Source organism: Montipora capricornis, chromosome 1, assembly GCF_036669925.1.
Source record: "Montipora capricornis isolate CH-2021 chromosome 1, ASM3666992v2, whole genome shotgun sequence".
Lineage (NCBI taxonomy): Eukaryota > Metazoa > Cnidaria > Anthozoa > Scleractinia > Acroporidae > Montipora > Montipora capricornis.
Window position 1 is genome coordinate 7,555,891 of NC_090883.1, and position 12,500 is coordinate 7,568,390.

Consider the following 12,500-nt stretch of genomic DNA (forward strand, 5'->3'; position numbering starts at 1 on the left):
AAATTTTTAACAAAAAGGAAGTATACAAATTGAATCACATTGTTATCTCATGATTTTGTTAGGGTATGAAAGGCACTAGTCTATTAAAAACTGGCTCACAAATAAACAGGAAGGTCTGGAAGGGTAATCATCAAAAGGTAAGGAACACCGCTACGATCAAATGAACAGTACACTTTCTTTCTGACAATAGTGACCCAACGTTCAAGATCCTGGCGGGGGAGTTGGGGGAGGGTGGGGGTGGGTGACTGCTGACTGTGAGACAAATAGATGAATGTTGCAAATCCACAACTGACAGCCTGTGCCAAAGTTTGGGTGGTCCAAAAATATCAAAATTAATGTTGATGATTGTTTCAATTCCAAGAGAGGTGTAGGAAATGTAATTGTTCCAAGAGATGGCAAGAGAATCGGCAAAGGATTTGATGAAGATGACAATGATGATGATGAAGATGATGTTGATGAACTGGAAAGAAAAATAAGGTACAGGGTGTATTTGAAATAATTAATATTTATATATTCATTGATCATTCTACACTGTATAGCTAGTGTATTGAGGATGGACTTAGTCATCCAAAAAAAGAAGTTGCATATTGCAGTACAGGTTGAAAATTACTTCTCGCCGGCTTGCCTATAATGTGCACATGTAACCAAGTAAGTTGGAGCCGACATAATTTTATAACAGTAAATTTATTTACCGACAAAACACGAATGATTTTCATTGCAAAATGAGTTGTGTTTGATTTTTGCAATACGGGATTTTCAGATTTGAAATCTTATTTTAAACAATGAAAATTTTGATTGATACAATTACTGTACAGTATAACCCTTGATAGGAAATTACATGCAACAATTTGAGTGCTCTTCAACTTCATGATTTGAAACAAGCTTTTGTGTAGCAGTTCATGTTCTTGAGCTGTTTACCCATGCAAGTCCTCATCCATGCAAACAAATTCTTCCAATTTTCAGTTGTTTTAAATAATGGTACATGTATCTACAGCTGTATGCAAGGACCAGTTTATCTTTCTTATTTCTCATACACACACCATCTGTGCCTGTACAGGATCTTTAGGATTAGAAACCAAAAGGTTAGTGATAATTATAATTATTGCAAGTATTTACAACATATTTTCTTGTTGAAAAGCATTTCTTTCAACATTGATTATTAGGTCAGCTGAACTTCCAGAGCATGCATTTAAAGTGGCAATGAAAGAGTTGAAGGTGGGCATTTTAATAAAATGTACATCGCATTTTATTCAGGCAAGCAGAAAAATATACACTATATATATTGTTATAGCCTGGGAGACGTAAAGGAAGTGGGAATTTTAATCTTGTTGTTGTGTTTTCTTTAACATAAAGCGCTTGAAGAAGATGCCTCCCCAGTTTCCTGAACATGCCACATCCAGGTACATGTTTAATGCATGCATGCTTGACATTAATCTGAACTTTAAAAAACAAATTATTGTTAAACGTCCTTTTGTGATTGGTAAGAATGCTGGAAGGTATAATAATTAATGTAGAAAACTAACCTGGAGTCAGAAACAAGAAAAATTACTGATTTTTGCAGTAAACAGGCCTTCTGATATTATGCGATGGTGCGATTTCGCACAATCGACCTCAAATTGCATCCGATCGCACAATTTACAAAAAATCGCATATTTCACAAAAGAACGCACAAAATTCATAAAATAAAACATAAATCAACATGTTTCTTAAAAGTTCCTGCACAAATACGTCATTTTAAAGATGATTTACTTTGGAAAACGGCTAATATTATTTACCTTCAATTTCGTAAATATTCGAAGTTCAAGGCATTATTTTGCATGTGGGGGGCCTGGTACGAGTCGCATTCTTAAAGAGTCGTCAATTTGTGTAACACAAACACGCCCTTTGTTCAGATTAGCAAATCTGTTCAGAAATATAATACTGCACACAAAAACAAAGTGTAAGAAGTTAGTTGTAGCATACAACATTATTAATAACAATATTAATAATTATTGATCATTCATTTGGCATGTGAGCTGTGTCCTTTCAACTTTTAACATGGTGCACCAATAGTGCAGAAGACCTCATTTTTTTTACTTGTCCCAGCCAATGTCGATCAAGATTCATAATTACTGTTCCCTTATGTTCAAAATGTCTTTAGGGCAGTATTAAAAACGTGTTTTTTAATCCTGAAACCTTGAAAAACAAGCTTAAAATTGCTCAGAAAAAAATCACATAATTTACAATATTTATCACATAATTGGCCTTTCTAATCGCATAATTTGCCCTGCAAATTTCGCAGAATTTGCATTTTTTCACTGCACCCTATCAGAAGGCCTGAGTAAAGGTTCGGTTTAGTCTTTTTGATTCTTTCTTTCTTTTTGTGCTTCTGAAAGAAATTATCTGGAGTGGATGGTCGACCTTCCTTGGAATCATGAAACTAAAGACAAGTTGGATATCTCTCAAGCAAGGTACATGTTGATGTCTTTTTTTACGCAGTAAAAATTATAATACCATACCACTGATCGTCTCATCATTGTGCATGAAAGAGTAGAAAACCTGTCCAACAAACTATTTAACACATTTTTATGCTGTCAATTCATTATTAAAGTCAAAAGACACACAATCTAAGGCAAACCTCCACTTATTACACTGTCACATAAGTGAATAAGACTTATTAAGGTAAATACTTACATGTATTGAAGTAGTGTACTTGATTTAAATATTATTGTCATTATATTGTATGTTGTTGTTTGCCGACAATATTATTAATTATTTTAACTCTTCGGATACCTCCTCATTCCTTTTATTCATTGACATTTTCATTATGAATGACTTTCAGGTTTGACCTTGATCAAGATCATTATGGCCTGGAAAAATTAAAGAAGAGAGTGATTGAGTATCTTGCAGTTCGCAAGTTAAAGAACAGTTTGAAAGGTTAATTTAGTTGAAAAGTGATTTATGTGTTGCAGTTTAGATAGCATGAAAAGTTGTAGGGAAATAATAATTATATTATACAGTATGTTAATTAAAACAAGGCTCTACATTACTTCCAGTCAAGAGTGCATGGCATACTCCAATATATGCACAGCTTTAATGCTTGATGCAGCCCATTTCGTTTAAAATTTAGTAGTTGCGAGAAAGGTCTTTCTTCCTATTATGAGTGTCATTGACAAAATTATAATGGAATCTTTTGGCTCTGCTTTCGGCATCTTTATGTTATAGTGTTTATTACTGCATGCATAATTAAAACTCAGGGGCACCCAATAATAATCAAACTGCTCTAAGAATTTCATTTCTATGCTGCTAAACAGCTACAGATTTCTTTACTAAAACATTACCTAAAAGATTCGCAACCAGGGAAAAGTAGTCCCTTACCTTTTCGGAAGGGATATTTTTGCAATTTTAGGCACTTAGAAAAGTCACCTAGCAGTTTCGTATGAGCAAATGGTTCGGATGGAAGTTCTTAGAAGTTATTAAACATTCAGCTAGCAATTTCTTAAGTGAAGATATCATTCCTTAAAATTTTCACACACTTTCTTTTTCAGCTAAGATATCTGAACAGATCAAATTTTTCTAGATGATAAAAACATCCCTTTGGACAGTCTTTATACTGTCTAAATACATTACATGAACTTTGGGGGCCCTTGAAAACTGCCAAGTGGTATTTGAAAAATAGGTAAATAATAATTGGAGACTGTATTATTTATTTAAGCAGTCCAGACATGTATCATTGTCATCTTTAAGTTGGGTGTCCCTGTACATGTAGGTATTACAGGAGTGTGTTTTACTTTGCAAGACCATTTTCAATCAACCTTACAGGACCCATTCTTTGCTTTGTTGGTCCTCCTGGGGTTGGAAAGACCAGTGTTGGACGATCCATTGCAAATACACTTGGCAGAGAATTTCAAAGGTTTGAACCAGATTACTGGTATTGAAGTATTATAAAGGCCCATTTAAACAGTCTCAACATTTGCTTCAACATGCATTCAACACTTTGTTGAATCAAATGTTGGGTGCGTTTGAACAAGTCATCCAACATTGTTGAAAGCATAAAAAATGTTGAAAGCTTGTTGAAAGTGCATTGATCAAGTTTAAATTGATTTAAACTTTTAATATTAATTCAACATCGATTCAACTTTTCCTTTGTTCTCGAAAATGCTGAATGGTGTTGAAGCCTTTATTTTGAACACTATGTTCAACAATTGTAGAACATACGCATGTTCACGTCAGGCCACAAAAGTCTATATTGCATAGTTTATCTAGACAAGAGAGACTGGTTTCTAGTTCTTAGTTCCACACTATCAAATTACACAAAAGTGTTGGTTCTTATTTGTTGGCCCATGGCTGGAACCGTTTGAACGGCCTCCACTCAACTTTCTTTTCGTGTCCAACATTTGTCCAACATTGTTCAACTTTTGTTGAACAAATGTTGGTTTCTAGTTCTGTTTGAACTTTTGAATATCTCTTAGCCTAGAAATTAATTAATATCTTTTACTATTATAGAAGTTGTGATCTGTAAGTAATGTTATCCCTATTTTAAGCTTCATATTGTAATTATTTTCACACGACCCCACAAGCTCTGAGCTTTAAACCCTATCGTGATGATGATGGTCAAATGTTGAAATCGTTTAAATGGGCCTTAAGAAGGAATATAAGTAATGTAATTTATGGTAGTATGAATTTTGACGGTTGAAAAGCCAGCATAGTAGTAGTATGTACACATTTGCCTTTTTTTTTTTTTTTTAAGTAAAATACAACCTTGACTGTTACAGTAATGTTAATTGGGGTGTTTTATTTTTGTGGTATCTAAAGAGTTTTCGAGGATTCTGTTGCAAGTTGGGAGCAACTTGTAACCATTAATTTTAAGTTGCTAAATTAAACAAAAGATGTTCTTTCATGTATTTTGGTAGGAAATTAGTTTTTGGACCTATATTATTTTGGCATGCCAGTTTTTGTTTGGTTCAACATTATTTGACTGGATAATTTCTCTAAACTTTGCAGGTGTACTGCATTCAGTGTGATAAATCAATAGTATTATTATTAAAGACATTATGTTTGAGTGTAAAACCCCGAAATTATTGTAATGTGCATTCTGTGAGGGTCGTAAGTGGCTATGCATGTACTTAATTTTGCATACAGATGCGAAAACTATGGTGTTATTGATATTTCACAGGATATCATTAGGTGGAATTTGTGACCAGTCAGACATTAGAGGACATAGGTAAATTATGTTTTGATATTGTTTTCCCTGCGTGCGGGCAATTTGAAATATCCTGCCGAATTTTACATAAATGATAATTGTGGCCTTTCATTACCACTTCATCTTTGTACATTTTCAGTGCAGTACATCTAAATAGACACATTTTTTCAAAATCTTCTGTTGTATACATCATAGTTTAAAATAAGGGGTGAACTAAGGTTGTAGAAGGGGTTTCAATTGTTGGGGGTAAAATTGTACTAACCCATTGACGAGTAAAATCATCTGGTGTTAGACAGAGTAAGTCTCACTCCTAAGAGTCAATGGGTTTAAGGTGGCAGTTTTTGTTAATCCATCGACTCATGAACTGCCTCCTGTTGAAGAGTAAAATCATCTGGCGTTAGACAGCTGAGTAAAATGTATTACCAGTGTGTCTAGGGGTTGTTAAGCAATTCACCCATGAACTGCCCCCCATTCACAAGTAAAATATACGATGTCTTACTCCTGGGAGCCGATGTGTTAAGAGTTTTACATGTATATAAAGATTAATGTGGCAGTCAGCTTGTAATGAATTATGCATTTGCCGTAATTAAGTGTGATTGCTATTCAATAATGTTGATATCATTTCTCTAGAACAAAAGTTATTTTCAGTATCTTTACAATCACAATGACTCCCTTTCATTTTACTATTTCAGGCGCACGTACATTGGTTCTATGCCAGGGAGAATTCTTAATTCATTAAAAACAGTGGGAGTAAAAAATCCGGTGATTCTATTGGATGAAGTCGACAAGATGGTAAGGCATCAGAGTTGTAAGATGTTTCATGGGTTTTGAAGCAGTCATTCACGCCTAGTCAATAAATACAGGCGAAGTGGTCTGAGATGAAAAGGAGAATAAATTAAAATTGCAATACGAACCATTAAGATGGACTGGTCATGAAGCAGTGTATAATTATACAGGTTGCTAAACTGTTCCCATTTCTGTTTCCATTTTCTTGGACATAAAAAGAAAAATGAAAGAAATGTTTTTTATTTAGGTTGCGTCCGATTGACCGTATTACGGAATAGGAATACATGGAGTAGTTGTTTGAAATCCTTTGTTTTTACAGGGACTCACATTAAAATTGTCAAACACAGGTCTACTAATGCTATTTTAAGGTATTCTTGGAGGCTAAATTAACCAAATTTGGGCTATGTTTAGTGGTGTATTTCAACAGGATAGCTAGGTATTGATTAATCCTCACAGTTTCGGAAAAAAAAAATTCTGGGGGAGTCAACTGCTAAGGAATGCATGGAAGTCAGGAGGATATGGGGCATGGTCAGGTCCTCTTCAAATCACCTCAAGGCTCAAAACTGAAACGGGATTTATTATTTCACGATAACATTTGGTGTACAAATTTTGGTATGCAAATAATCAGTTACGTTTTTATGAACAAAATTATAAATTTTTACCTTAATTGATAAAATTTGAGAATCCTTAATCGACTCGGGGAATATTTTGCTGCAGAGTGCAAACTGCGGTTTAAATTTTCCTTTTTCTATTTACTTTTGCCCTGCCAAGTTTGAAACCCCAACGATTTATCGTTGAGTGGGAAGATGAAAAAACATAGTTCCCTGTCATGGTGTACGCGGCTGTTGCTTCAAAACGCCAGGCATACCGTTTTAAAATAGGGTCGATCAAACACATCCTTAGTCATGTTCAAGTTCCAGTAGGAACTTTACTTTCTAGAACCGGGGTGCAGTGATGGCGCAGTGGTGAGACCACTCACCTCTCACCAATGTGGCCCGGGTTCGATTCCGAGACTCGGCATCGTATGTTGGTTCTCTACTCTGCACCAAGAGGTTTTCTCCGGGTACTCTGGTTTTCACTCTGCTCAAAAACCAACATTTGACTTGATTTGCTTTAATTGTTAATTTCAGTTTTCAGTGTCTCCAATTAGTGCTCCAGCGCTGGAGCAAAAAAAAAAAAAAAAGGAGAGGCAAGTACTGACAAAGAATTGGACAAAGAAAACAGTGACAAGGCCGCTGAGTACCGTCAATATAATAAAAACCTTATTGAACTAGCTTGCTCGCTCTGTACTGGGAAAATATTGGTTGAGTTCCTTTTTTGCAAGTTTATGGACCTCAGGCTCGGTCCATAAACTTGCAAAATAAGGAACTAGACCAGTGTGTTCCCAGTATGGACCTCACACTAGTTTAATAACATGTATATTGTTTTTTTAAGGGTAAGAGCCTGCATGGAGATCCATCTGCTGCACTTTTGGAAGTTTTGGACCCCGAACAGAACTGGACATTTGTAGACCAGTATCCTTCAATCGTCAGTTTCAACAACTGTTTTTCCCCTCTCAGCTTGAACTGTAAAATTGTCTATAGACCTCTTTCATAATGGCGGCCAATCAGCATTTCAGGGCAAAATGTCTTCGCGATATTAGCCCAGTTATGCTCTGATGACTCCATACAAATCCTTCTAGATTTGATTCAGTTCATAACATTAGGAACCGAGGCAAATTTAGAAAGATTTGTATGGAGTCACCAGAGCAAAACGAGACTAGTATCTCCGAGACAGTTTGCCCCACAATGCCAGTTTTTTGGGAAGTATAGGCCTTTCAGGTGTTGTTCTTTCAAAATATCTCAACAAATCCCATCATTTCAAAAATTAATTTTTTTATGATGTCAACACTTTTGAACTCTATTCTCAGTTTTGGTTTTCTCCAACACGTGTTGGACCTTGATTGAGAACTACACAGAGGTGTGATTCATGTAGCAATTGTCATGCAACATGCTTTTGAGCTACTATCATAATTGAAATTCTTAGATAAGTGTGTGGCCCTGCCTGTTTCCAAGTGTTCCCCAGGACATGCGTGCACTAAAATGCTGGGTCGTCTCGCCAATATGGCAGGCAGAACATTTCATTTGTATTTTGAAAACATTGCACACGAGGCGTGTACAGTAAACTGAAGTTTTCCTGAACTGTTGGTCAGCTATTTGAACATACCATTTGACCTTTCGCAAGTAAGTAAAATTGATTGCTTTCTGAAGACCCGTATTATTTTGGTCTTACGTTACCCTTCACAGCTTGGGGTTTTATATGCTTGGGGAGCATCCCTGCTAACAGAGGCCCCTTTTCTTTTGCATTCGCTGGATGACCTTGGGCGGCACTCTTCAAACGGCATACCCTATGATATGTCTGCTGACTGTCACTTGGGCCTGCTGTGTTCTGCGCATTCCTTAATTAAGTGAGCTCACACAACATGAAAGAATCAAATGAGGATACGGTCGCTAAGTAACCGCTGCGCATGCTCAACACAGTGAGTTTCGACCCATGGCAGAGGTCTCTTTTTCCGCACTCGTCAGCCCAGCGAACGCAAAGGGAAAAGCGACCTCTGCTAACAGGGAATTGGGGAGCATATTAACTGGTAAAACTGTCAGTTTAGTTTCAAGCTCCTTATCCATGTGGAACGTAAGGTTATCCACACAAGGTGGTATTTAAAAACTTATCTTTTGTGCAGCAGTGTCACGGTAGTGGACAAAGCAGCTCTATAGGTTAAGGTTAACAGGTTTTGAAATCAATGTGGAAGCGTGACAGGGTTGAATGAGGACAGTTGAAGGCAAATCCGTGGTCCACATGCTAATCTGGCGTCTGTTTCTGAAGAGACCCGTAAACCTTTTAGGGGCCAAAAAGCGATTTGTGAAGCTAAGATCTGTTTATTATTGCGAAAATTAATCTCTGAACATGTTTTCAGGCCTACAAAAAGCAAAACAATTGCTTTGTTTCATGTGTTCAGACGCTTTCATCTGGGCACACTTTCGAAAAACGCTCTCCTAGGGCCCGTTTCTCGAAAGTCCCGAAACTTTGCGGGCCATTTTCGGGTGCCACAATTCCCTCTGTATCTCAAGAACGGAGAGGATTTGAGTCGTCGAACTTCACAGTCAGTTTGCTTTTTGTTGCTTTGAAAACATGTTAAAAGATCGTCTTTCCTGAACAAGCTGTCGGCAGGTTCACAAATGGCTTCTCGGGACTTTCGAGAAACGGGCCCCGGGTGCCTTAACCAAAAACGTACAGCATTGGATGATAGCAAAGTTTGGCGTTCATCTTTTTACGAGCATTTCTGGGCGTAACTGCTGGCATATAACTTCTGGTGATTGCATATATGGCAACTGAAAAGATCCTGTGATCTCTCGTGTATCAACAACCCGAGGGGGAGTCGTTGAATCTCAGTGGTTAATTGCAAAACTCCTTCCTGTTTTTCAGGTCTTATTCATTGCCACCGCCAACACAGTGAGCACGATTCCTCCCGCGCTTTTAGATCGAATGGAGGTGAGAAGCGATAATTTTAAATTAACGAGGAGTGGTTTTGTGTGTACAGGAGAAAGGTTCCTGAGTTGTGTTCTTTTTTCCAGTTGATTATGGTACCCGGCTACACCCAAGAAGAAAAGATGGCCATTTCAAAGAGACACCTTCTTCCAAAGCAATTGGAGGTTGGTATTTTAAAGTTCCCCGAACCTCAAATATTCTTTTCCTGCTGAGATAAATCTGTTCACAGGGTGCAAAGAAAATTAATTTTACAGCTTGCCCTTCGCCCCGTCTGACATGTAATGCGATACCTGGTCTTGTTTATGCAGATTTCACTTCGTCGGAGCGACTTTCGGTCCGAAGGAATTTAAAACATTTGTCTTGCAGTACTTTTGTAATTTTAATTCTCCGAAAAATCTTCCCTTGCCCGTCGGGCAAGTTAAGCACAGAATTCACTAGCCCGATCGTAAAATCCACTAGCCCCGGGCTGTCGGACAGGACTTTCCTTGCACGCTGGTTCACAAATTACAAAAATATTCTGTCTTTTCACCCTGAAATACCAATGTTAGTGCGACGTAAAATCTTTAACAAGCCCAGAAATTGTTGGTGCCACGACCGAGCTATGGGCACTTAAATCAAAATCAATATTAAAGGAGCAGGCATTCGACCTGTTTTAGAAAACAAGATGAGTCCACAGTATCATCATCTGTTTCAGGAACATGGACTCACTACAGAAGACATTGTAGTTCCAGACGATGCATTAAAGGCGATCAGTGAGTAAAAATAGAATCATGCCCCAGATACTGGTTACTTTTACCTGCGTTATACGTACGAAGGCCCTCAGTTAGTGGTCTTAATTTAAGAACGAAATGATACATGAAATGAATCATATATTGCACTGCGGATATCAAATCAAGTAAAGCTATTATCCTCGCAGTTATGAACGCAATTTTAGCAATTGCGAAGAGAAGCCTAAAAAATTCAGGACTTCAACGGAGTTTGAACCCGTGAACTCGCGATGCCGGTGCGACGCTCTAACCAACTGAGCTCTGAAGCCACTGATGTTGAGAGCTGGTCATTTGTGGGCTCATATGTTTCTTTGATGAATGAATCATGCATTGAATTGCGGGTATGGTCATTTCATATAAATGACCATATCCGGTCATTATCAAAACATAGCCGATAATAAATAACTATATGTTCATTTTTGCAGTTGCTAATTACACCCGTGAGGCTGGAGTGCGATCACTTGAGCGAAAAATTGGCGGAGTGTGTCGAGCCGTAGCTGTTCAGGTCGGTACACTGAAAAGCAATATACTATAACTTTTTTTCAAACTAAGAGTCTTGCTTGATCCTCGCAGTTCACTTGCCTTAAACGTTTCCAGTCAGCGTACAGGTAAATGTGTAACTTAAACCTTGAGGCAAAACCCAGGTTTCTGGACACTGCTAGCTGTCTTGCCTTTTGAGCACTTGCTTACGTTTTTCTGCTTTTTCCTTTTGCTTTGTCGGAAGGTATTTCTTGCATCATTCAATAGCAGTTGGTGCGGCAGAAAGTTTTTTTTGTCACGTTTTGGATTAAACCAGATTGCGCGGAAGATCGTCTCTTATCCTCGACCAAACGCCACCGGTGAACCTTGTAACTATCGAGGGGCCGGCGGTGTCATGATTTTTATCCTTCCTTCAAGGACTGTATTCCGTTATTGTATTAATGGACACAAAAACATTGGTGCAGGCTCTTCAGTTACCAACAACCCTATCACTGCCCGTAAGACGTTTTTGTCTTGTAAGCTAAGGTTGGAGCGGGTGCATGAAAGAGGATTGAAACTTTAAAATAACTTTTTGCCAGCTTAAACACACTGTTAAAGAAGAAAATCGCTAAAAAATTAACTCGGCTCGGGTAGATCATCTTGCTCAAATTCGTTTGATATCATTTCCCTAGGCTACAACTTTCCCTTTGACGGGAACACTCAGTTCGTGTGGAACCGGGAATTTAGCACGGAGGACTATTGCGAAAAGTAGGCGAGGGGAAAGGAGCATTAATAGGCTTTTAGTTGTTTAAAGAGCATCAGTTTTAGTTGTGTGACAGGAAATATCGTGCATGCACAATTACGATGGAGCTTTTCCGAACTTCGTGCCTTTTAGCGTCAAAAACCTTGCTGTAAATAACCCGATGTGTTGGTCTAACTTGTATAGGTGGCTGAGGTTGCCGCAAAGACACCAGAGAAAGCTAAAGAGGACAGAAAAGAAGACTGTAAAGAACAGGAACCCACCAAGACTGATTCTACTGCTTCTGTCAGTGCTGGAGCTGAAAAGAAGGCTTTTTTGGTCACTGAGAAGTTCTTGACTGACGCTTTAGGGGTAGGTGTTTTGTCCGCTTTCTTACGAGGAGAACACTTGAAAGCATCGTATTGCGGTGTAACAGTGGTTGCGGTCGCTTTAGGGAGTTAATACTAGAGTTAAATCATGTTCTATTGTTCAGTGTTCCCCAAGGGATTCAAAATACCAAAGAGGTAACACTAGAGTAGTGTCAACACCAGTGCTACAGTGTGTTTCTCTCAAGTGTGACTGCAACCAATATGTGCTTTGAGAGAAGTGGTCCTTGCACTTATCAGGACAATTTATTACTGAAAAAGCAATTTGTCGCTTTTTATAGACACTTAAAATTTTTTCATGTGTTTATGAAAAGCTTAGTGCGAGAATCACTTCTCTCATTCGTCGAGAACCCGCACTTCAAATATGATTTTTTAACTTATTAATAATTCATGAGGCTAACAGCCTATCAAAACATCGATAAAACGTCACGTGTATGAACCTGTAGACCTTGGTAATCTATGATCATTCAGAAAAGCCCGGTGGCGGCTTTGTTTTTCAGTCCCAGGGAAGTGCGGGGCTAAATGTGCAAACAATGTAATAGGCCACGTGCGATGTATCAATATTCACACATGGCTACGAGGCGTTATGGTTAAATTTGAATATTCGTTTGTTTAGAAATCCCCCTTCAGACTTTTGAGACAAAGAAAACAGACCT

The 12,500-nt window shown here is 37.9% G+C and overlaps 1 protein-coding gene across 1 annotated transcript in view; it reads left to right on the forward strand.

Moving 5' to 3' along the window:
• The window catches only part of LOC138046518 (lon protease homolog 2, peroxisomal-like), a 39,053-nt gene that overhangs the window by 10,360 nt on the left and 16,193 nt on the right, over positions 1 to 12,500 (forward strand). The window contains exons 7-22 of the mRNA XM_068893158.1: positions 63 to 137; positions 362 to 477; positions 1,164 to 1,215; positions 1,354 to 1,400; positions 2,376 to 2,450; positions 2,822 to 2,916; positions 3,802 to 3,892; positions 5,156 to 5,203; positions 5,875 to 5,974; positions 7,403 to 7,482; positions 8,160 to 8,190; positions 9,431 to 9,496; positions 9,580 to 9,657; positions 10,188 to 10,245; positions 10,686 to 10,765; positions 11,666 to 11,830. Of these exons, the coding sequence (XP_068749259.1) occupies positions 63 to 137; positions 362 to 477; positions 1,164 to 1,215; positions 1,354 to 1,400; positions 2,376 to 2,450; positions 2,822 to 2,916; positions 3,802 to 3,892; positions 5,156 to 5,203; positions 5,875 to 5,974; positions 7,403 to 7,482; positions 8,160 to 8,190; positions 9,431 to 9,496; positions 9,580 to 9,657; positions 10,188 to 10,245; positions 10,686 to 10,765; positions 11,666 to 11,830 (1,257 nt within the window). The remainder of the gene's footprint in view (positions 1 to 62; positions 138 to 361; positions 478 to 1,163; positions 1,216 to 1,353; positions 1,401 to 2,375; positions 2,451 to 2,821; positions 2,917 to 3,801; positions 3,893 to 5,155; positions 5,204 to 5,874; positions 5,975 to 7,402; positions 7,483 to 8,159; positions 8,191 to 9,430; positions 9,497 to 9,579; positions 9,658 to 10,187; positions 10,246 to 10,685; positions 10,766 to 11,665; positions 11,831 to 12,500) is intronic.